Source organism: Danio rerio, chromosome 7 (genome assembly GCF_049306965.1).
Source record: "Danio rerio strain Tuebingen ecotype United States chromosome 7, GRCz12tu, whole genome shotgun sequence".
Taxonomy (NCBI): Eukaryota; Metazoa; Chordata; class Actinopteri; order Cypriniformes; family Danionidae; genus Danio; species Danio rerio.
Window position 1 is genome coordinate 68,045,133 of NC_133182.1, and position 26,824 is coordinate 68,071,956.

A 26,824-nucleotide genomic window follows, 5' to 3' on the forward strand; every position below is an offset into this window, starting at 1 on the left:
CATTTCTGTGTGGAGTTTGCATGTTCTCCCTGCGTTTACTGGTTTTCTCCGGGTGCTTCGGTTTCCTCCACAGTCCAAAGACATGCGGTATAGGGAAATTGGGGAAGCTAAATTGTCTGTAGTGTATGACTGTGAAATAATGTTTATGGATGCTTCACAGAGATGGGTTGTGGCTGAAAGGGCATCCACTGCGTAAAAACTTGTTGGATAAGTTAACAATTCATGCGCTGTTGCGATCCCGGATTAATAAACTAAGACATAAAAGAAAATAAATCAACGAATATAGGTAAACGTATAGGCACACACACACACACACACACACACACATATATATATATATATATATATATATATATATATATATATATATATATATATATATATATATATATATATATATATATACAGTGAGGTCAATAAGTATTTGATCACCCTGTGATTTTTCAATATCTCCTACTTAGAAATCATGGAGGAGTCTAGAATTTTCACCATAGGTCCTTCTCAATGTGAGAGACAGAATCTAAAAATAAAAATTCAGAAATTGCATTGTATGATTTTTAAACAATTTATTTGTAAATTAGTGTGTCAAATAAGTATTTGATCTCCTGAGTCAAAAATGCTTAATATTTGGTACAGAAGCCTTTGTTAACAATTACGGAGGTCAAACGGTTACTGTATTTCTTCCCCTGGTTTGCACACATTGCAGGAGGGATTTTGGCCCACTCTCTGTCAGGTTTTGGGGCTGTTGCTGGGCAACACAGAGTTTCAGCTCCCTCCAAACATTTTCTTTTGGATTTAGGTCTGGAGACTGGCTAGGCCATTCCAGAACCTTGATATGCTTCATACAGAGATACTCCTTGGTTTTCATAGCTGTGTGCTTTGGGTCATTGTCATGTTGGAAGACCCAGCCACGACCCATCTTTAATGCTCTGACTGAGGGAAGAAGGTTTTTGCCCAACATTTCACAATACATGGCCCCGTTCATCCTCTCCTTTATACAGTGCAGTCGTCCTGTCCCCTGTGCAGAAAAACACCCCCAGAGCATGATGCTTCCAGCCCCATGCTTCACTGTAGGTATGGTATTATTGGGATGATGCTCATCATTCTTCTTCCTCCAAACACAACGAATGGGGTTAAGACCAAAAAGTTCTACTTTGTTTTCATCTGACCACAGGACTTTCTCCCATGACTCCTCTGGATCATCCAGATGGTCCCTGGCAAACTTCAAACATGGGTTGAACTAAGCAGAGGAACCTTCCTTGTGATGCAAGATTTTAAACTATGACGTCTTAATGTATTACTGATGGTAGCCTTGGAAATGGTGGTTCCATCTCTCTTCACGGAATTGACCAGCTCCTCCTGTGTAGTTCTGGGCTGATTCTTGACCATTCTTAGCATCATTGATACCCCACAAGGAAAGATCTTTCATGGGGCCTCAGTCCAAAGGACATTGACGGTCATCATTAGCCTCTTCCACTTTCTGACAATTGCTCCAACAATTGTTCTTTTTTCACCAAGCTGTTTGTCAATTGTCCCGTAACCCTTTCCAGCTTTGTGAAGGTCTACAATTTTGTCTCTTGTGTCTTTTGACAGATCTTTGGTTTTGCCCATGTTGCTACTTAGACGTTTGACTGATTGTGGAGTGCACAGGTGTCTTTATGACTGCCAACAACTTCAAACGGGTGCTACTAAATTAAAATCTTGAGCAGAGTGTAGCTGAACTATTTAAAAGCAAAATAACAGGTCTTTGAGGGTAAGAAATCTGGCTGAAAAGTAAGTAATCAAATACTTATTTGACACACTAATTTACAAATAAATTGTTAAAAAATCATCCAAAGTGATTTCTGGATTTTTATTTTTAGATTCTCTCTCTGGAAGTGGAAATGCACCTATGGTGAAAATTCTAGACCTCTCCATGATTTCTAAGTAGGAGATATTGAAAAATCACAGGGTGATCAAATACTTATTGACCTCACTGTATATATATATATATATATATATATATATATATACACACACACACACACACACACACACACACATATATATATATATATATATATATATATATATATATATATATATATATTGGGGATGCTCAAAATAATCAATTAACCGTTAACCGAAAGGGTGCGTTTGTAACCGATCAATGCTATCAATGCTATTTAGTTTGGCTGCTTAAGGGCCGATTGAGCAGCAGTTTGTGTTGTCAAGACAACTACAGAGAACTTTTAAAGAGCTTGGTTTCCGCTACATTCATTCTTCCATGGCGGGGACCAAAATGCATCCATCCACGGCTACATTACCCTTTCAAAACATTCAGTCATTATTGTTGTTTTTCATAGCGGATTATAATCGCACCAAAACGTATTAAAAGGTAAGTGAATCATAAAAGCGCAAGCTTTTCTGTAACCCTATAGTGCTGTTTAACCCTTTGGCGTTACATGCCGACTGACTAACAGGTGCGCGATGCGTGAGGCCAGCAAACTCGACGAAGCTTTCAGTTAAGATGAACACAGTTTCTATAGTTATACTTTATTTATAGATAAAGGTCTGTGACTCTGTATATAATCACTCTATCTTGCTGGAGTTTATAGCCGTTACGCTTTATTTCAGGATGCATTAACACCGCTCTGAAGGTCTAATCGCTGTTTTAAGTTATCCAGAGCTGTATGAATGTACAAATCTTGAATATCACGATATTATTAAATATTACAATTGTAACAACACAGACAGCAACACTTTTGCACAATCGATACCTAGCTGATTCAGTGTTTTCATAAGAGGACTGCTCTTCTTTTTTCCTTGTCAACATAAAGGCAGTGAGATGCGCCTTGTTTTCGGCCCCTTGTTCAACTGCAAGACATTTAACTTGCGGGACGATAACGTATAAATCGTGCCTAAAGACACATTTGCCAAAGAAGCAAAATGGAAGAAGAATATTGCTGTTTAACAGACGTGTTGATGCCAAACCAGCGCTTATGTTGACCTGGATCTGCGTCATAAACGCAACAAATAGGCTTTACCTTTTATTTTACAGCTTATAAAGCATGTATGCACATTAATGCAATATCATATTTAAGCAACAAAACGGTTTACAAAAAGTCAACATATGCGCGCGTTGAACCGCGAGGGAGAGAAAGGAAACCATATAGCAAGACATAATCTTTAAAATAATGATTTCTATAAAAAAATTAAAAAGGTTTTGTGATTTATAATAATAACAGCGGGGCATTAAATAAATGCATATTTTCCGTGGAGCAAGCAATTTGAGAAAGTCTGCGATTTTTATTTGACGGAAGAAAAATAAATAAAACATCTGATTGTAAAAAAAAAAAAAACAGCCTATGCCAGTTATTAAAAATAATTAGTCAGTGTTTTCGTTTTGTAATATAAATTATTTAAGTGAAAATAATTTAGGCCAGTCCTATTTATTTTATTTATTTTATTTAGATTATTCTACTTTTCTGTGCTAAACACTGCATGTGCGTGAAAATGCTGTTGTATTATTCTATAATTTTGCTAGCATATAAAAATAAATCAGTATTTTAAAATGCAATATTTAATGTGTCGGACACAAAATAGACACGTCAATTTGTTTAATATAGAATTAATAGTAATCTGACCAGATAACTGTTAGGAATCGATTGAGCGGCAGTTGTCGCTCCGAAATGAGCATCCCTGATATATATATATATATATATATATATATATATATATATATATATATATATATATATATATATATATATATATATATATATACATACATACATATATACATACATACAAGTGTGTGTGTGTGTGTGTTCATAAAGCTTCTTTGGAGGAATAATAATTGTGGAAAGTGCTAGACATATAAGCTTGAACTGTAGTTAAAATTGGTTAACACAACGTTGATACTTTTTCATGCTCAGTTTTTCCTGTAAATTTTCCTATAACCCAAGGTGATGTGTGGTGTAAAAAAATAGTCTGCAATGAACACTTGGAAGCAATTATAAAAGTATTCTGTTTAATAAAATATGCAATGTAAAACCTACCTAAAGCATAACCATATAAAAGAAACATACATATTCATCATTAACATTGTTGCAGCTGAGGGAATAATGGACAGAAATAGAAATCTGCAAATATCATACAAAAAAAAAAAAGTGTTTGAAACTATAAAAAAAAAAAAAAAAAATTAATATTCAATATTACGTGCCTTAGATTTCTTTAATGCCAGAGTTCTGAAAACATAAAGCCAAAACTTTTGCAAAATCATTACATAAAACAGATTCTGGGCAAAACTCTTAGATGCATTACAACATCTTTCCACTGAGCCATCGCAACATATCAAATGTCTCTTTGCTTGGGAGTTTAATTTACAGTGAAAAAAAGCCAAGTTCCAAGACCGCTCCCATAAAAAAAAGAGGAAACTTCAAGTCAAATAATCTTTATGTTGATGTACGAACAGTGCTATCATTTCAGTTCCAACTTTAAACATTCAATCACCAGACCATAAAGTGAACTATAAAAGAGTCTCATATTTTGCATTTAAATCATTGAGCCTTTTGCACCAAAAAAAAAAAAAAAAAAAAAAAAATTCTTAATCCTCTCCTCCTCCATACATGTCCGCTAGCTTCTTGAAGCGTGGGCCCCACTCATTGAGGAAGTCATAGTCTTGGTCGTTTCCTGAGCTGGAAGAGTTGAGGGAGCTGAGTGAACCTGCGTCTGATCCTCCTCCTTCATAGTCAAACACCAGCAGAGAGTCGTAGGGAGGAGCTGTGGGGTCATTATCTGCAGCCTTCAGGTTCTACAGTTCAAACAACAAATACATTACATAATGAATTATTTAATAAAACAGAATTACAACTTAATCATTGAGCTTCACTAAAATAACATATTCCTTACATCATCAATGAATGTGCCGATCTCCTCAGGGTTGGCCGGTCGAGGTCTGTACTGAGGTGCAGGCATGAAAGTGGGCACCACATCATTCCTGAACACTTCTGGTCTGTTGTCCAGGCCTCTGTGCAGGACACTCAAATCAAAGTCCTATGCAGAAAGTGTGTTTTAAATTAAAAACAACAGCAAAAAGCAAACCAACAACATATAACTGACTGATTAAATAAATTCTGCCTTAAAGCACTAAGATTAAGTGCATTTTATCAAGCTACACACATGTTTTCTGTTTAAATGCACGACTCACACAAAATTTATAGTTGAAGATAAAATGATTAGCCCCCTGAGTGTTCAAAGGAGCAATTATCCCAGTATTTCCTATACTTTTATACTTAATTTATTATATTACAATTTCACTTAGTCTGGCTGGAATAGAAAAGATCAATATTATTAGCCCCAAACCGTTGTTCTCCAAGGCCTTGCTTAATAAACCCAAGTTGCCTACTTAAGCCTTTAAATTGCATTAAGTGGAATACTATTATCTTACAAAATAACTAGTATTACTAACTACTAATAGTATTAATATTAATATTAGTAATACTGCATATGGTCAACATACTAAAGAAGTTACTATAAATTAAAAAGTTAATAAATTTATTAGTTACAGGAGGACTAATAATTTTGACTTCAACTGTTAATAAAGTGCGCATGACTCTTAAAAAATATAATCACTAATTCACAACTGAATCTTAATAGTTATGTTTCCATCCAAACATGCTAATTAACTGTATGCCCAAAACTGGAATAGCACATAAAAAAATGTGAATAAAGCAGCATTTCCATCCAACGAGTTAGAGAACAAAATAATCACTTCCTGATTAACTGGTGCCAAATATTAACAGTAAAAATGGAATTTGCAGCGGTTGAAGCTGCTGCATGAATCTTTTCTTCATATAATAAATGACTTGTGCCTCAGAAGACAAATTCCAACACGCATTTTTTAAAAATTACATTAAAAAGTTAATAATAATTAAAGAAAGCAATCAAGACGGCAGCATTTTTCCCAAGAGGCTCAAAATGGTACTCTTCTATACTTCTAAGGGATTAACTTATACATAACATATGCACATTAAAAGGGTACTAATATAGATATGCATGTTGACAAGATAAAGTGTACCTATTTCTGAGACCATAGACATGGCCAATATACTCATTAAGAGTAGTGTGAAATCAGACCCGATCACGCAATCAGACTCAATCAGAAGTTACCCATGCGGTGGTACAGAGTTAGACCTTTTTTGACTTCACACACAAACAGTAACATGTGTGGCATGACATCACCTTGTTGCTATTGGTTAAATGCCAGCAAAGTAGAACACGGAAGCAGCTTGAAGTGAAAAGCACAAGTATGTCTGTGGTATGAAGGTATTATAAACTTGATAATGACAACATTGCAATGGCAAATTGTAAGATATGTAAACTAGGGATTGCCTGCCGGATATTTCAAATTGGAGGTGATGTTTGTTTCATTTTAGATTTTATTTATATTTACTGTTAAGTCCAGAAGTGAAAAATTATTGTTATTTATTACTTGATTGTTCAAGCTACCTCACAGAAGTGCTCTGTTTGTTAACAGAGTTGTTGTAAAATTAGTAATGTGTGGAAGAAACCTTACATTCCTTGAGATCGCAGAAATGCCATGACCCATGAGAACCCTGATATTAGATCATATTAGATCCATGTATAAATGCATTCATTCAAAACAGCATCTTTTGGACACAGACATACTTTGACATTAAATTAGAAAATATTTTCCATCTTCAGTTTTCTTTGCATCATCCATTTATTTAACAATGCTTTAACACACTTGTATTAAAAAAAATAAAAAATAAAAAAGAACTGTGCAGCTGATACACTGCATACAAGATGTGTCTTCAATATTAAGAGCCAAGTAGTAAACAATGACTGTCAATTTTTCAAACAAACCTGATCATCTTCTCCACCGCCTTCCTCATCATAATAGTAGATGTTGTCCCGTACATCATCTTCTGGAAGGAGCGGTTCTTTTTTGGAGTTGCTTTTCCTCCGCAGGAACATGAGCAGAAGAAGAGCAAGCACTGGGGAAGGAAAGACAACTTTAAAATGAGCAGTATACAGAGGTAGGGCTGGGCAATAATTCGATACCGATAATGATCACGATAATTTTTCTTCGATAAAATAATGACAGTTCAATAATTGCTAAATAATATTTAGGCACTATGCGTACCGCTGAGCAGGCATTTTGCAGCCTGCCCTTCCGAGTGCCGCACACAGAATAAAAGTTTACAGTAATAGTGTATGTTTCACTTGGGGTAAGAAAAAAATAAGGTAAAAAAGGTCAGTCACAGACATTGCTGACTAGAAACGTCACTAGACTTCAGTAGATTTTACGTTTATCATGATAAATATCGATATAGACCGATATGAAAGATTATCGTTATAATTTTTTTGCCATATCGCCCAGCACTACAGAGGTCACATCTCACACACAAAAAAGCCACAAGTTACAATTAACTTTTTTGACTGAAATGCACAGAAGTAAAGATACAAGAGCAAACAAAGAAAAATTAAAAGAAAAAAAAAAAAAAAAAAGTTACATACATAGCAGAAGTAAGATTCCTCCCAGGACACCAAGAACTCCAAACAGTGGAATCCCTGCTACTTGTTTATCAGTACATTGGAATGCCTCTCCTTTGCAGTCACACACACTTGCTTGAATAATATTCTCCTGAGATTCACCCTCCCGATCAGCAACTCTCAGGACCACCTTGTATTCACCCTGTTCCAACTGAGATTGAGGCTTGATATTCAGAAAATGACCAGTTTCTATAATTGGCAAATGTAATAGTTAGAGATGTCCACTCAAAGTCAGATGAACTATATATATATATATAAAATAAAACAAACATTTACTCACCATTGAAAAAAACAGACCAATTTTTACTGGTATCACCTTGGGGCTCAACTTTGAAGGGACCAGCAAAAGGAGGTAAATCTTTGTCCGTTATAGAGAGAAGCACTGGGGCTGATTCACGATTGCACAATTTTATGGTCCTTTCATTAATAACAGGAGCATTGTCATTTACATCCTGCAGTTCAATTACCAGTGTTCCTGTGCCAGTTGCTGGAGACTCAACTGCAAACAACATTTGTTCAAAGATTAGACAAAAAACAAATAACTAAAAATCTAGACAGGAACTTTAAGAAAAATAAAATACTCTACCATCATTATCCAAAGCCAAAATGAGAGCTTTGTATTTGCCATCTTTGACATTGGAAGATTCTCGATCCAAAGCATTCTTGACTTGAATCTGCCCAGAGCCTGTTATATTGAGCCAGTCAGAAGGATCATTTCCAATTCTATAACTGTAAGGAGCCAAAACATACAGGTTAAATGCTAAGCAAGAACTATGCAGTGTTATTTTACATTTAATTATCTGTACCTAAATACTGTTAAACTCCCCAAGAAACCATAAAGCACTGTTTATTTACTTCCTTTGGTCAATTGTATTGATCTAGGCTTGCAATTTGTTTAATTTTATGCACAATTTCCCAACAAAGTCATCCCAAATAATCTAAATCAATGAATTCCTTCCAAACAAAGCTCCAAGCCATCTGGTAAAATTACAATCATATCGCAACATATATTGCAAAAAAATAAAAGATAAACAATTTCACAATGTCAGATTTGTAATCTACTGGAAAAGGCTAGATGGTTATCAGGCTGCTACGCAACTACTATTGCTTGTAAGGTTGTCTAACATTTAGTGTCACAGGGAAATGAAAACAAAACTGAAGGCACAAATTCCATTAAGATTAAAATCTCCACAGAAAGTTTCAATATACAAGAAATCACTTACGTTATGTTCTGCTTTTTTTCAGTGTCTGGATCAATGGCTGTAAAAGGGATCAAATTACTACCAACAGGTAAATTTTCAGGTCTGGAAATAAACTTCTCCTTTGGAATAAACTCAGGTGGTTCGTTCACATCTTTTACATTCACAGTGACTGTGGCAGTTGAAGTAGGCAAAGGACCAACAAATTTATCATCATTCACAACAATCACAGACAGAATGTACTGCTTGGTCTTCTCATAGTCCAGAGGCTAAAAGGGAAAGAAAAAAAATAATAATAATATTAGTAATTCACCTTTTATATGTATGCAATCTCAAACAACTGCCTGGGCAGACACTATTAACACACAGTACCTTCACAGTGGTGATGATGCCCTCTAGACGACTGGGTCCAGTGCTGATATTGAAAAACCCACCCTTGTCACCAGCAATGATCTGATACTTAGTTGACCAGGCTGTTGATTCAGGTTCATCTCCATCAGTAACTGGAAGTTTGGCCACTTCAACCCCTACTTGATTCTCTGGGACAGATACAGTGTACTAAAGCAAAGAAATATACAGTATGAGAGTTTTAATCAAATAAAATTAGATTATTTTAGTTATAGAATCCTAAAAAATAAAAAATAAAATTAGTATGAAAAAAGTAAATGAATAAATACACATTACCGAGGATTGCTCAAACAGAGGTGCGTTATCATTGCTGTCAGTTACAGTAATAACTGCTGTGCCAGTGGTTGACAAACCCTCTCCGTTCATGTCAGTGGCCGTAATAACCAAAGTATATCTGAACCATTGCTGAAAGAGGAAGATGAATGAACTTGCTAGAATAAATTCAGCAACTGCTCTGAGATTAATCAAAAAAACATTTCTCACCTCTCTGTCCAGGCCTTTTTCCAGCACAGAAATCCCTCCACTTACAGGATTGATAGCAAACATGTTAGGTTTTGGAGATGGTGGATCTTGGCTTATAATGACATAACTGATATCAGCATTGTCAGTGTTTTCTTTATCATCTGCATCAGTGGCTGTGACTGTCATAAATACTTCACCTTTGGTGAGAGAGTAAAGAATATTTAGCAGGCATTTGACCAGCCAAGTGAAAAGGAGAAAAAAAAAGGAGAAAAAAAAAAATTTCACTTCAGCACACAAAACAAATACAGACTTAATAAATTACTCAATTGTACTTTAAATTTGACTTGTCCACTGTACTGGTAACTACTGACTTCCATAGTATTTTCCCCCAACAATTATGGATGTCAATAGCAACTTTTTCCAACATTTTAAATATTTTTTAACGGAGTTCAACTGAAGAAATTTATGTTTAGAGCCACCTAAAGAAGAGTAAATTTAAGTGAATTATCCCTTTATTATTTACTAACCGGCATGCAAGAAAATTGAACAATTTTTGGATAAAGGAATGGTTTATTCAAAATTGTGTCAATTCTCATCCTCCACCGGTTCTGAACCGGTTTTACTTTCTTCTTCTGAACACTGAGGGCAATTTAAATGTTTAAAGAAAGCTGGAAACCCTATTGCCTATAGACTATTGACTTTCATATTTGTTTTTCTTACCATGAAAGAAAATTGTTACAGATTTTCAGCTCTCTTCAAAATATTTCTTTAGTGTTGAACCAAATAAAAAAAAAAACTTAAAGGTTTGGAACCACTTGAGAGTGCGTATTTTCATTTTTGCGTTACCTCCTTATCCTATATGCAGAAATATTGAAAACCAAAATTCAGGCATTGATACGTCACTCTGATGTGCACATTTTAAACAATATAAACATTCCACAACCAAAAATCAGATATGCAATTTTCAAGGGCCATCTTACTGTGGTCATATAATACAGAAAAGAAAAACAAAACAACTCCCCTTTATGAGAACCCTTCAAGTAATTTCAGCAAAAAAAAGGACAATCCACCTACCCTTTTCCAAAGCTTCAGGAACATTTCCATTAAAAGGGTTTTGAGTAAACACAGGCTTATTATCATTTTGGTCTGTCACAGTTACAATAATGTCCATTGGCTTTTCTGTGACATCCGCGTCCACTCCGTTTGCATGAGCCCTAAGCTAAAAACATAATAGGGGGATGACAGGACATACCCGAGATGTTTATTGCTATTTTTATACTCGTATATAACTATAATTACAACAATAATCTTATCAGCTTACTTTGTATGATGCTTTTTTTTCTCTGTCAAGTAGCTGAGTCACACTGACCCATCCTGATAGTCTGTCTATCGTGAAAATACCCTTAGGGTCTAGATCTGCCCCTTCACCAGTGATCTTGTATGCCAACCGAGTTTCAATAGCATAATCCGACTTTATCTAAATGCAGAGACCAATCAGAAAAACATTCAAAACAGACAAATCTTAATTTTCTGAATTTCATTTTAAATAGTTCATTCTTAACTGTTACTGACCTGGACCAGCCTCATTGGGAATGGACCTTTGCTATTTTCAGATACACTGATTGGAGGAATAATCCAACCTCTCTTTACTCTTTTATTTTTAGTCAGATCCACATCAGAGGAAGATTCCACCTAAGAACATAGTAAAAGGTCAAAGTGACGTAACACACCCAGACACACAGTAAAATTAACAATGACATATAGTGCATCGATTAAACAGGTTTAATTGTTGTTAGCTAAATAGTAGGTATGTAGCCTGGGTTTAAAAAAAAAGGAATAAAAAAAAAACTTGAACGGTTTTATACATGTTCGTATAAATGGAGAAATTACTCCTAGAATCAGAAACTCGGGTTTGAACATACGTAATGACAATCAATAATAAGGAGGACAGACACATACTTATACGTTCCAGACACAACATCTGGGAATGGAAAGCTTTTCTAAAAAGGAAACTTTGCTAGTCATGACAAAAACTCATTTTGATATGGAACTGTTTAGGACACAATGTATTCTAGCATTTGAGGAAAAAAGACGAGTGATGTAGAACATGAACTTTGAACCTTGTGACATTGATGCCAAAGCTGGGGGGAGGAAATAGGGATGGTCACCCTGAGAGCACAAAGCACTCACTGCACAGTACAGTGGACCAGCTCTACACCCTCACCAGGGTGCTTGAGAGTTCATGGGAGTATACCAAACCAGTCCACATGTGTTTTGTGGACTTGAAGGCATTCAACAGTGTCCCCCTGTGGCATTCTGTGGTGGGTGCTCGGGGAGTATGGAGTCAGAGGCGCTCCGTTCATACAGGGATGAGACTGCCCTTAACAGAGTAGGTGTCTGGTTTGCATTGCCGGCAATAAGTCAGACTTGTTTTCAGTGCATGTTGGACTCCGGCAGGGCTACCCCTTTTCACCAATTTTGTTCATATTTATGGACAGAATATTAAGGTGCAGCCTTGGGCTGGAGGGGGTCCGGTTCAGGGACAACAGGATTTCATCCGTTATTCGCAGATGATGTTGTTCTGTTGGTACAATTTAAACATGGACCTTCAGCGTGCACTGGGGCGATTTGCTGCCGAGTGTGACACGACTGGGATGAGAAGCTAAGTCCGAGGCCATGGTGCTCCACTGGAAAAAGGTGGCTTGCCATCTACAGCATGGGTGGCCAACCCTGTTCCTGGAGAGCCACCTTCCTGCAGATTTTAGTTGCTACCCATATAAAAAAAACACACCTGAACCAATTAATTAGGACCTGAAATCACGTGATTACAGGCAGGTGTGTTTAATATGGGTTGCAACTGAAATCTGCAGGAAGGTGGCTCTCCAGGAACAGGGTTGGCCACCTCTGATCTACAGGTTAAAGGAAAGTCCTTACCTTAGGTGGAGAAGTTGAAGTATTATTGGGTTTTGTTCACAAGGGAGGGAAGGATGGAACATGAGATTGACAGACGGATTGGTGCAGCGGCAGCAAAAATGCAGTCGATGTACCAGTCTGTTGGGGTAAAGAAGGAGCTGAGCTAAAAAGTGTTCGATTTACCGGTCAATCTATGTTCCAACTCTCACCTATGGTCATGAGCTTTGGGTCATGATCGAAAGGACAAGACCTTGGATACAAGCGACTAAAATGAGTTTCCTTCTGACACTCTGGAGGAGCTCAAAGTAGAGCCGCTGCTCCTATACATCGAGAGATGTCAGCTTAAGTGGCTCGGACATGTTTTGGATGCCTACCTAGGGAGGTGTTCCAGGCATGTCCCACCGGTAGGAGGCCTCGGGGCAGACCCATGACACGCTGGAGGGGCTGGGTGATTCTCACGAAAACATAGTTCAAAAATTTTCAAACATGAATTTTTAAAAAAATGTTTAAATTAAATTGTTTTGCAGATAATTGAAAAAGTCTAGAGCATTTGTCAACGTTAATTTAAAAATATATACACATCATTTAGTACCTTTTTGAGCATAATTTCCAAAACAAGTAATAAAAAAAATCTCATTACAACAGTCTGCTAAATTGATTTACAAAAAAAGCTAATTCATTTTGACATTTTATAAAAAGGGATTATTAACAGTGATGTGAAATTATTTTAGATTCTAAAATAAAATTTTTTTTTAAATTAACAGGGTTTTTTATTTTTATTGTTTTTTCTCATTACCGAAACACCGTACACAACTGACAACACTTTTTTTAATGTATTTTGATAAAACCTGGTGTGTTTTCAAAATAATGTGGCTAACCTGAAAGGATATAATTTGTAGATTATGCACATGCATTGAAAAGCAAACGATTAAAAAAATATTAATAAAATATCACTTAAAGAACATTGGTTGCGGTAATGATAAATAGGTTGCAGAATTTAGGTTAATTATTTCAACATTGATTTTAAGTATATTATTAGATTTTGTTAAACATTTAATGTAGAAAAAAACAACACTGAATTTCAAAATTGCTTTATTAGTGCTTTAAAACATAACTTTAATTTTAAAAGAAAAATATTTTTTTTGCTTGGATAAGCTGAAATAAATCATCATCCTCACTAGATAGTGTGGTCTCTAGTACAGCTTTAACCCTCGGGTATCCCTTATTTGGAAATAAATTTTGTGGGCTTAGCCAGTCAAAAAGGGATGAACAACTAAAAGCACCCACAGTTTTTCGCTTATGATATTTAGCTAAAATGATTTAGCAATCATATTTATATAATACATGGTTTTTCATCCCGCAACGACTACATTACAGCTTCTCATTCGAAACCATTTTTTTTTTTTTTTTTTTTTAACAGCGGGTGATACTCGCACCAAAACTTACTAAAAGGTAAGTGAATTATAACAGCCAAAAAAAAATTTTTTTTAACCGTAGTAGTGCTGTGCATCATTTGTTTACCCTTAAGGTTATGTGCTGACTGTCTGACTGACAGGTGCGTGATGCGTGAGGCCAGCAGACACGACGTATAGCCATTTCACTTTACTTCAGGACACATTAATATCGCTCTGTAGGTCTATTAGAGACATTCGTAAATATTCCTAGCAAATTTAATAAATGCTGGAGACATAAACACACTAAATCGCACTTCAGCAGCGTTTATTTGAGAGCACACAAGAAGATCTGCATGCTCTTGAAGCGGCTAATATTTGAGGGGGCATGCAAGAAGTTTTGTGCACGAGCAGAGGAAATCGGTGTGCAAACAAAGAGATCCCCATGCTGTAGGCTATTATATAAATGTGATCTCGACTTGTAATACTGCGCTTTCGACATTTGTCATTGAAATAACGCCACAGGTTGTTGGTTGTTTTTACACAGAGCTGTGTAAAAGGCCTGCCGCAACAGCTGGAAAAAAATCCTAGAGGAAACACTGTAATATTTTTATTATTTTTAATTTTGTTTGGGGGGATTGTGGTATAAATGTATATTTATGCAGTAAATTAACATACATTTTCCTTATTGAAAACAATGGAATTTTTGTAATTTTTTATTTTTAATTAAGTTTAAATTAGTGCTGTATTTCCGAGTAGGGTCTGTCTGTGGACTGCAAGACAGGGGCATAACATGAAGGGGGCATAACTTGTAGTAGAGGCAAAATTTAAAGTCATGGAGACCCACATGTCACTATGTTGTCGGCATGATGGCGATGTATCCATCAGTTATTAACATCTACACCTACTCCACACCTAAACCCAACCATCACAGTGATTAACGCCTATACCAACCACAACCCTACACCCAACCGTATACTTCATACTTGATGTGCTCAAAGTCGCAAACAAATTGCTAAATGAATAAATATAATATGTTAAATTATTTGGGTGTGGATAAATTTGGAGAAAACTTTAGTGAAAATGATCTCTTGCAAGTATTTCCACCATCTTGCCAACAACATCTCGTTGTGACATCTCACATGGTTCAATGGGATCTCCATTACTGCAAATTGCGCCTCTCTAACTTACTAAAAGTTACGCACATTCATGTTATGCCTGTCTTGCAGTCCACAGACAGATACACTTGGTATTTCCAGGTAAAGTAAATACTGCCATTTAAAAACAAATTCAAAAAGATTAGCACCCTCTGGTCATGCAATGACATGGTGCAAACACTAGGTTCTAGTATTACTATCTCTACAATTCTGCTTGGGAATTCCTTTCTAGAGAAGCTAAAATACTTCTTTCTGACAAGGTTTTGATATTTGTTGTTTGACAAAGTGATTTGAAGTGTAAAGTTTTGTATTTTGATTACCGTTAAAACTACATATGGCTATAAAGAGACTACACAAAAGCTTAACATTTTGTATGATGCAGTGTGTTTGTTTTTCCCACTTAGCATCTTTTTTCAGAATTATGGTGAATTAGTATTTTTGCAAACAAAATATTTTATAATTGTTCATATTTGACATATTTGGTTATTTTCTCTCTTACTTGGGGCTCTATTTTGACGATCCATGCGCAAAATGCAAAGCGCAGGGGGCAAACGATTGTGTTAGAATCCACTTTTGCTAATATAAGGATGGAAAGATCTGTTTTGAGTCGTAATGCATGATCTAATAGGGAAACCTTTTATGCACTGTAAATGATTAATTTCGTTCAAGCGCAAAGATTTGTTTTAAAACTATTTCTAATTTCAGTTCTAATTTCTAGCAAACCAATAAATGAACATTAATAATGAAGTGTGGTCAAAAACCTGAGTTATATCCTAATACACATGCCCATATGGTCTAAAACCTGACAGGTGGGCAAATCTAAGCTTGTTTTTAATAAAACAAAAATGAATATGAAGATAATTAATACTGCTAATAATTATAACATTATACAAAAGCAAATTGTCATGAATGAACTGAAAAAGCCTCCCGAGATGAAGGCATGAAATTATGGTTTTTATATTTATTTAGGCTAGAAAATTATTTAAATCGAAAATCTAAAATGTTTTGTAATATTTTACAATTTACTTTGTTCTGGTAATATATATATATTAACTTAAATGATTAGATTTCCTAACACTGTTGAGCGTTTCTTTTAGTAATTACACCTGCTATGCCATCTCCAAATCTAACCTCTCTCTTTCTTTCCTTCCTCAAGTAGTTCAGGGTTGCTGTACAATTTTTTTCCAACCTAGCTTTTGCTAAAGATTTTTTTGTATTGCTGACTGTTTAAAATTAAACAAAAAGCAAAATAAAAACAGTTAGTACATTTTACAATTAGCATTAAATTCAAGAGTTATTTGAATCTAGTATACAATTTTACTTAAATTCTCATTCTCTAAACACGTTCTCTCTACTGCAACTGTCCCTAAATGGTTGCGGTATATGAGAAAAGAGTTGTGGAGAATGAGGGGCCTCAATATGTTTTGCAAATAATAGGGAAGCTATGATGATTTTGAGGGGCCTCAATATGTTTTGCAAATAATAGGGAAGCTATGATGATTTAAAAAAAAAATTCTCAGTGGATAAAATTAAGTCTTTAAAAAAAGTTTGTTTTCACAAAAATTTGCAAATATAACAATTATGTAAACGTAAAAAACTACTGTGTTTCGGTAATGATAATCAAAAAGTAGTGTAAAGTATAAAAGATTTTCTTTCCTGGCAGTCATCTTAAAACAACTGGCCCATGTGCTTGTTTATACAAAATTAAACTGTATTTAAACTCTTTATGTGTGTTTAAACAGCACTTTAAAATGGTTGTGGAGGATGAGAACATCTGTCACGACAACTAATTTTTTATTTTTTTCTAATTGCCATTATACATGAATATTTTGTAAACTATTTGTTTTGTCATGCAAGATAATCTATTAAAACAATTCATTTGTTTTTATTCTAAAATTTTTTATGCTAATTTGTTTAAATTACAACATAACACACATTCAAACATGCATGTACACGTTTCAATAATGAGAATTTCAGTAGAAAATGCAGTAAAGTGATTAAAAATAAATTATGTTGAAATTACACATTGTGCTTCGTAGAGAACAGCGTTGTCTTTATTATAATGTTTTTTGTTAACAAATTACTAAGTTTTATACTTTAAATCTTAAGTGCCATGTTGTTTTACTGGTTTCGTGAGAATAACCCCGCTATGTCTCTTGACTGGCCTGGGAACGCCTCGGGTACCCCCGCGGAGGTGGTGGAGGAAATGTCTGGGGAGAGGAAAGTCTGGGGTTCTCTCCTAAGACTGTTTCCCTTGCAACCCAGCCCCGGAAAAGCGGCAAAAAAATGAATGAATGAAAATATTATCTATAAATAAACACTTGCTGTCATTTGAAAGAGTAGAACCATTTTTAAAAATTTAAATAAATATAAAAATAAAAACTTATTTTGTCAGTACTCCAGCTGAGCTGTTTTAACAAAAAAGTGTTACAGCTTGGTTAAAAATAAATAAATAAATAAATAAATAAATAAATAAATAAATAAACTAAACTAAACTATAGACAAAACGCACATGACATCTTTTGGTCTGCTTCTCAAAGAACCTGAAGACATTCCTTGGTCCTCACTGTTCATGACACAGTGATCCTGTCATATTCATATATAATTATATATTTATACATTCATATATGGATGAATTCTATAGCTGCATCTAAAAACTGCATACTTCTATTCTATATAGAAAGGTAAAAACAGTATGCAAGCATAGTATGTTCATATTTATAGAATAAAAAAAAATAAAAATAGTATGCGAGACGTACCCGGATGACCTACTACTTCCGGTGAGATTCTGAAGTGTGCATCAGATGGACTCCACACAATCCATTGATGCACTGCAAGCGAATTTATGAATAGAAGTGAAATGACGCAACTGGCACGGGTAGGTCATGGGATAGGTGGATGTAGTACATCCAAGTTTCATTTATACTGTTTAGAATATACTTTTCCAAACGTCAATTAATACATTTAAATTGAAATGCAGTACCTACTAAGTACTATGGCGATTTCAGACATACTACTCTGCTTGCATACTGTTTTTCTACATAATATCGAAGTATGCGGTTTCAGATGCAGCCACACAGTTTGCCGTAGTAGCATGCGGCCACTAAACTGAGCCCTATTGAGGAGCACTCGCAACTACAACTGTCACTCAAAAGTATCAGTACCAAAAAAATAAAATAATAATAATAAAAGACATTAAAAAAAAAAAAAATTGCTGAATCGTATCAGTTTGAGAGCCAAGCCAAGACGATACTTTTAGTATTGGTTTATCGTGCAACACTACTGGGACATACATTAGGGATTCCATTTGCAACACAAGTCTATTTTGTTTCAGTTGGTCTGATTTTTCACTCAAAAGATTTGTTAGAATGAGAACGAGAAAACAATACTGTTTTAGGCTTATGCTTTGCCATTTCCATGTACTTCACTCTAGGGCTGCAGCAACGAATCAATTAGATTATAATCGATGACAAAAACAAATTCATACAACGAATTTCATAATCGATTCATTGCGACACAGAGACGTTTGATAATTAAAAATAACATTAGTTGAGCGTGACGCAGAGTTAACACAGTTTGCCTCTGTTGTGCACTGATACCAGGAGAGTTTGGCGCCTCAGACAGGACATAGAAAAAAAAAATAAATAAAAATAAATAAATGAGCAAAGGTTAGGGTTGTGACAAGGAAATTTCCCCACCGGTTAATCGACATGAGACAACACTGGTAATACCGGAATGACCGTGGGGTAGGGCTGTTCGATTACGGGAAAAATCATTATCACCATTATTTTGGTCATAATTGTAATCACGATAATTCAAAACGATTATCAGTTGAAGTCAAAATTATATGCCCTTCTGTGAATTTATTTTTATATATAAATATTTTCCAAATGATGTTAACAGAGGATTTTTTTTACAGTATTTCCAATAAAAAAAATTTTTCTGTAGAAAGGCTTATTTGTTTTATTTCAGCTATGATAAAAGCAGGTTTAAATATTTTAAAATCTATTTTAATAGCTCGATATTATTAGGCCTCTCAAGCAATATATATTTTGGATTGTCTGCAAAAGAAACTATTGTTATACAATGAACTGCCTATTTACCCTAATTAAGCCTTTGAATGTGACTTTAAGCTGAACATTAGTATCTTGAAAAATATCTAGTAAAATATAATGTGCTGTCATCATAGCAAAGATAAAATAAATAAGTTATTAGAAATGAGTAATTAAATATGTTATGTTTAAACTGTGCTTTAACCATCTTCACTATATTTTTCATTTTATTATTGATTAATAATAAAACAGTCAGCAACAGCAGGTATATTGGACGCTGTCAGCCTGTCACTTTAAGAATAGTGCGGCTCTGATATGGTTTCTCTTTCACGTGTCTTGATTCTCAACTTGTTTGTTTATTACACAAATGAGGGTTAATATGAATAAACACTAAACACCGCGCTCTGACAAAATTTGCATGAATTTGACCATTAAAGTGCTCACATTAAGATGGCATTAGATGCGTGTGTGTTCTGCTGTCCGAGGCTAAGCCCAGCGCGCACACACACACACACACACACACACACACACACACACACAACCTGTCCGAGGCCTGTTCTATCACGCTTTTAAAAATATGAATGATGCGCATCCTGTGCTGCAAAAGTAACATTACAGCACATGCTTTGTCATTTTCGCAAGGTACTGAGCTTCGCAGAGCAACACATGTACAAATCGAAAGGGGGCGGTATGTGATGGAATAATCGTTTATCTTGATTAATGGTTTTTCATAATTGATAAAAACCGAAATTGGATTTTCGATTAAATGCACAGCCCTACCGTGGGGGTTTCCTCTTTTCCTCTGCTTTTAAAATAGCTAATAAATGGGTGCGTATAATACTTTCACTTTCAGTTTTGCGGGAATTGCCAGCACGCGCTGCATAAGAGTAATGCTGGGTATCGAGTTCGATACTCTATAGTATTAAGATGATTCAGTCGGTGCTTAGAGTATGGAAAAAGTAATTATTGTTTGGTAACAAATTTTGATACCCAAGGGTATAATCTTGTCAACGTCAGTGAGCTAGATAACCTGCGGCATCTGTAACGTGCCTGGATCAAATGCTGGTGATTAGCTGTGGCGAGGCTGTCTTGAAAATCAATATTTCACTGCGGTTACGCCCACTCACTTAAAGCTTGTCAAATGTGAGGCTGTAATGCGTACACTACACGTTAAAGCATTTTTGCATTGTTTGACTGCAAGAAGATCATGCCAGTGCAGTTATCATCACCATCAAACTCAGTATTTTCCTGACTCAGGGCCTCCAACAACTTGCCCACCACAAGCGTTGTCCTTCGTGACTGATGAGGATAACTGCGTGATGGCTGGGGCTTCGAAAGGTAAACAGACATAAGCGCAAGCTGCGATGACGGCCCTTTCTCACTTCCTCCACCTCAAAATCATTTTAAAGTTAGGCGAACTTCGTGTTGTAACTTTTGGTTTTTGTCGCTATTAATACACTTAATGCAGGATACACATAGAACAACTTTATTCTCTCCAACAACACCAGTGCACACAGGCAAAGGTTACATCTTCAACACACACACACACACACACACACACACACACACACACACACACACACACACACACACACACACACACACACACACACACACACACACACACACACACACACACACACACACACACACACACACACACACGTTTAGCTTTGCACTCTTTTTGCAAGCAAATACGTCTTGTGTTTTTATAAAGCGTGTTAATTCTGTATGGCCATACACCCAAAGCGCTTCACAATTATGAGGGGGGTCTCTTCACACCACCACCAGTGGCAACATCACCTTGGATGATGCGACGGCAGCCACAGCACAACGGCGCCAGTGCGCTCACCACACACCAGCTATTGGGGGAGTGGAGAGACAGTGATAAAACCAATTTGGTGGATGGGGATCATTGGAAGGCCATGATCGTAAGGGATGATTGAGGAACGTTGGCCAGGACACCGGGGTTACACCGCTGCTCATTATAAGAAGTGCCATGGGATTTTTAATGACCACAGTCAGGACCTCGGTTTAACGCCTCATGCGAAAGACGGAGCCAACTGACAGTGTAGTGTCCCCTTTACTTTTACCGGGGTCATTAGGACTCACACAGACCACAGGTTAAGCGCCCCTTGCTGGCCTCTCTAACACCACTTCCAACAGTAACCTAGTTTTCCCATGTGGTCTCCGATCCAGGTACAGACCAGGCTCAGCCCTGTCTAGCTTCAGTGAGTGACAAGCCTTGGGCTGCAGGGTGACATGGCTGTGAAATGTGGCAGGATACAGGTTAATATCCACTGCTGTATGGATATCTGCTATGTTAATGTACAAATAAAACCTTATTTAAAGTCGATAAACTAGAATTGAAGCGTCTTCCTTTATAACTGTTCAGACATGCAGCTGTGCTGATAAAGTAAAGCTGAAGCAAATCACTGTAATTCATTACACGCATGCACTGTTTTAAAACATATTAAACTTGTCAAACTCACTCTTGATCACATTTGATCATCCTAGCAAACTAACCAGACTTTTTATTCCCAGTTGCTTTGCGCACGTCCTGTCTTGTTGATATGATTATACACGTGACTACCGGGACATGTTAATATGCAGCTATAAATCAATTCGGTGGGCGGGTGGATCGCACTCCTACGTCAAGTTGCGGTCGGTCTGAAAAACAAATCCCATTGGTCCACTGGTTTTGTGTTGTTAAATTGGGGGGAAAAAAAAGGGACTGGTTGTGTTTATATCACCTTCATTTGACGGTCTATACACTATACCTACACACGTCTGTCCAAACAGCTTGAAAGGTAGATTTTTCACCATAGGTGCCCTTTAAAATTTAGCTAACTACCATTTAAAAACAAATATCACATTTATATACCTTTTAGAAATATTAAATAAGGGTAAAAACAGTGAAAAAATATAACATAAAAAATTTGTAAACTCAAACTGAAATGTCCAGCAGAGGTCAGGCTTGTACTTCACTGCATTGCACAAGATATTCTTAAAGAAACCTCAAGTACCTGTGCAGGGACACGCTCAACTCTGACAGATGCCGTGTGCTTCATGCCACTGGAGTCCCAGGCATGCACAGAAAACACCTTGTGGCCCTCATGAAGTGTCACCTGTCTCTTCAGTGTAACAGTTCCATCAGTGTTTATCTCAAACCGCTTGTCAATGGACTGAAAGAGCGTTCTTGTTCTTCCATCACAGTTATTGAAAGTCACTGTGGGGGACAAAAAAAAATGTATTAAAAAAAAATAGAAAAATGTACATTTCTCTACTTAAGAAGGCAATTTTACTGTATAAAATGATGACCAACACAACTTTAGTGTTCATTTATTGTTAGTTCAGCGATTGCAGTGGTAGAGACTTTACAATTATATTTAATTCTCATGTCACAAAACTTTTATTCTATCAAACTTTGATCAAACCTACATCACACTAATAGATGATTATTAAAACCTGTGAGTTAACTGTTCTAACAAAACTAAACTACAATGACATAATTCATTTAACAAGCACCAGAGGTTTGCTTTGGCTTTATTGCCGAAATCCATTAGAGAGTCTAAACGGATGTGGTGAAAACAGATAGCTCCTAGGAAAAGGCCACTAATAATGGGAAACTGAAAGGATGCTTCCTTAAAGACGTTCCAATACAAATCAATTGCATCATGAAACTAAAGTGATGAAATAAAAGGACAAAACATATATAAAAGCTTTTAAACAATAGCCAAAAAAAACTATTACTGTGTAGTAGAAAAAAAATGTTAATAAGAAAGGCTAAACCAGTATAATTACATTTTCCAGATCATAAGACATTTACAATCACTACACAAGCAACATTTATGAAACAAGTTATAGCAGGACTGCATACAATTGAAACTAAAATTGTATAAAAGCTTCGACTGGGATCAGTCTTTCATGGAAAGTACCCGAGTGAGGGCAAACAATTTGAAGAAAAAAAATAAAAAAAATAAAAAATAAGGATTGTTTACACTCAAAACACTGTGGCCATTATTTCACATGGCACTACAAATTTAAATATAACAATAATGAAAGCGATTATCTTGACTCTTATGCTGACCCTTGTCTCCTGGTCCCACACCCACAGAAACTCACAGGGTGAGATCATCTGAATTGGTCTCATTTCACAACACCTATAGAGGCTTACTGAAGCATGATTTATCAGATAGATTCCTTAAACACCTGATCTCACATACTGACATATAAAAACAAATGTAAAAAACATCAACTCCCACAAAACTTGAATAATGACTGAGTAACAATAAAATGTGATGCTAACAGCAAGTCATATTAAGATTTCTGGAAAAAAATAAAATAAACAAAAAGCCCTACTGCACTAAAGACTGGCTTAATGATTTAACTTAATTATATTTTAAACCTTTTAAAATTAAAATGAAGAGAAGTTATCCTAAATTGTCATATTATTTTAAAACATTGTATAGTTCATTGCATTATCAAATAATTCCCACAAGGCTTACTGAATCATGATTTGTCATATATTCCTTTAACACCTGATATTACATACTGACATGAAAACAAATGTTATTTATAATAAAAATGGTGGGATTCACCGCATAATACAAAAAAAAAAAACTCATAAAAAAGCATACTATGAGCACTTTTACACACCAGGTAAAACACAACTTTACCTGAATAGATACTTAACATATTTGTAAATCAGTGGGCTAGCCTGACATTTTCAAGACTAAAACAAAACTAAAATATACGTTTAATAAACTGTAATGGAAGATGTCTTTTTTTTGATTGAGGTAAGGTTGTTTTTATATCCGCATATTCATTTAATGACAAGCTGTGACATGCTCTATATGGTTTAATATGATACTTTAAATATTCAGTGTGAAATCAAACATAAATATGACTTAAAGGCAATATTAGCAAAATTCAAATGACTCAACAACGTTTACTTTAAAATTCATTAGATGCTAATATTATTTTCCTATTTAGTATTGACAATTCTTTTCCGAAACTGTATTAGGGAACACGTCCTAAGCTGTAAATATAAAACCAACTCAATTTTGACAACATGGGCTAACGTTACACCCGAGATTGCATACTTACACAGTAACATTAAACAGCAACGTATGTGGCAAAAAGTAATAAATCTAAATTAAAACCGTAGGCAGACAACATTAGGATGCCAACACAACCAATAAATTATAGTTCATACAGACACAGTTTAGAAGGTACTTTTTAGTGGCAGCAGCAAATTAAAGTACAAGTACGTACTTGGTATGCAGTTTAAAACAGTCATGGCATTTGGCGGAAACTGGAGTGAAAACTAACTAACGCAAATATTAGCATTCTCGAAAATCGATATCAAACACCTCCTGTCCTCTAGAAAGATTTAACTGTTAAGGTAATTTAACACATTTGCTTCAGCATTTTACAGAGATTACCGAAAACAACCTAACTTACCTTTGCCTAGTCTTTTGCCACTGTGAAGGTGATTTCGGTGTACTTTAAAAACAAATTCCTCCAACTCAAACCCAGGTGTACATATCGACATATGCGTATATCCACTCGAAAAGACCTACAACAAATAAAAACGGTTTAAAACAAACCAAAACCTTCATTGTCCTCGACGAGTTTCGGTCAAGAGCTCGACGCCATTGAGAAGAAAAAAAGTCTTACCTGAAAAAGAAAAAAGATAACTCCTAATCCCACAGTTGTTACACAAGCCATTTGACTCGCTACAAGTCAAATCCTTTAGCGTTTTAATCCCTCGAGTGTGTTAAATAAATCGCAGCTCTTCCTTCCAACGTCCTCTCAGCCGCGAAATTGAGGAAATGGTCTTCAGCAGGTAGAGAGAGTCTTAGGAACTGACGAAACCAGGTGACCTCGCCCATCCGGTAATCACAGTTTCCAAATATGGGTATGCTCGTTCGTTTAGACACTCCTATAAAACACAGGTACCCTAATCAGTGAACTACGTGTAAAAATTGGAAACATTAAATGTCACTTCTGTTCAAGATTTGATTTGCTCATCTATCTAAAATAAAAGACTGTCAAACGTTTATAGCTACCTTAAAGAGTGATAAATCCCCTCCCGCTCTCTGTCTGCAAATTAAATTGAAATGAGAGATTACACATCGGCTGGTAAGTTTAGTTTTCCAAAATCATTTACTTCTTATTGGTCAAAATACAATGTAACAACACATTAAAATGTAGAGTATAGAGGGAAAAACACATGATAAAAGTAAAAAAAATCCAGATAAATAAATTAGCATTCAAGACATAAACAATGAAATAGCCTACCTTGTGTTTTTGTCATCTACTGTACATCCCACTAATGCATTTGGTTTGCAGTGAATCCAGTTGATTTGCTCTTGTGATCTCTCACCATTTCAGCTTAGTTTTCAGTAAGTCATGTTGCACAAGTTCTGTAGTAGTTTACTCATTTGACTGGTATTTCTTCCGACCCTGCATGACTGACTTCATGATTAGTGATAGAGTCCTCATCATCAGCCCCTTTCCTCCTCAATGCCACAACAATAACCTCCCTAACTTGAAATATAATACTTGCTTTGTGTTATATTTTACATTTAATAACTGAACAGATTACCCAGCTCTCCATAACTAATTGTGGGTGAGAGGATAGACAACGGCATGCTCAGTTTGGGATCCCTCAAGCTACCAAAGAGTTCACAACATTAGTTTGATCATGAGTTTCTAGTGTGATCGCAATACCATTTGTGCAAGTATTATGTCAGTAAAAACGAGTCTGGGCTACAAAGAGAAAGGTTCCCTGAGTCATTCTGTTTTTGAGGATTTTGTCTATTTTTGTAAACAATACTGTGTTTTGACTTGCTGGTTATCATTTTAATTGTTTGTCATATAAAAATAGTTCTTGGTATCTTTAGTTTTTGTCAAGTTAAGGTCATTAAAAGGATTGTTCATACCTAAAATGAAAATCGCTTATTTACTTAAGTAAAAAATTACTTAATTACTCTCCTTTTTTTAAAAAAAACTTTGAGTTTCTTTTTTCTGTTGAACAAAAAACTTGGGGGGAAAAAAACTAATATTGTGTCAGAAAAGGGCAGTACGGTGGCGCAGTAGATAGATAGCACAATAGCCTCACAGTAACTCAAAACTGGGTTAAAATAACCTGGCATTTTTTACAGTGTTGTATTTCTATTTTGGTAATGTGAAAAAGCTGTAATTATATGCATGTTTAATGAAACATCCATAGGTAAAGTACTTGACCCAAAAAAGTGAAGTATTATCTGTCATCATTTACTCACCCTTTACTTGTTCAAAATCTAGTTGAGTTTCTTTCTTGAATACTTTCTTGTTGATCAGAAGAATGCTGGGACCCGCTGACTATCACAGCAGAACAAAAATTACTATGGAAATCAACCATTTGGTCCACCATTTTTATGCTCAACAAGAAAGTGTTCAACAAGAAGGAAACTCAAATAGATTTTGATCAAGTAAAGGGTGAATAAATGATGATAGATAATACTTTTTTTTTTTACTTTTAACTATGGATGTTTAGTTAAAAAGACAAAGTTTAGGCATCTGAAAATTTCTTCTAAAATTAGCAAATTACCCTGCTGAGAGAATCCAGCATATTCTGGTTAGGTATGTTTTGATGCTGGTATGCTGCTCTTGCTGGTCTCAAAGCTGGTTTT

General features: G+C 35.6%; 1 protein-coding gene across 2 annotated transcripts in view; it reads right to left on the reverse strand.

Moving 5' to 3' along the window:
• The window catches only part of cdh1 (cadherin 1, type 1, E-cadherin (epithelial)), a 58,105-nt gene extending 33,124 nt beyond the window's left edge, over nucleotides 1-24,981 (reverse strand). Inside the window, 16 exon segments of one of the 2 annotated variants that reach the window (NM_131820.1) lie at nucleotides 3,999-4,795; nucleotides 4,894-5,037; nucleotides 6,871-7,001; nucleotides 7,525-7,749; nucleotides 7,841-8,059; nucleotides 8,147-8,289; nucleotides 8,784-9,028; nucleotides 9,132-9,317; nucleotides 9,444-9,572; nucleotides 9,651-9,826; nucleotides 10,704-10,848; nucleotides 10,951-11,106; nucleotides 11,202-11,321; nucleotides 22,169-22,371; nucleotides 24,609-24,723; nucleotides 24,825-24,981. In NM_131820.1, coding sequence (NP_571895.1) covers nucleotides 4,589-4,795; nucleotides 4,894-5,037; nucleotides 6,871-7,001; nucleotides 7,525-7,749; nucleotides 7,841-8,059; nucleotides 8,147-8,289; nucleotides 8,784-9,028; nucleotides 9,132-9,317; nucleotides 9,444-9,572; nucleotides 9,651-9,826; nucleotides 10,704-10,848; nucleotides 10,951-11,106; nucleotides 11,202-11,321; nucleotides 22,169-22,371; nucleotides 24,609-24,723; nucleotides 24,825-24,875 — 2,595 coding nt within the window. In that variant the 5' untranslated portion in view covers nucleotides 24,876-24,981 and the 3' untranslated portion in view covers nucleotides 3,999-4,588. 2 annotated transcript variants of the gene reach the window in all.
• Between the last annotated feature and the right edge of the window lie 1,843 nt (nucleotides 24,982-26,824).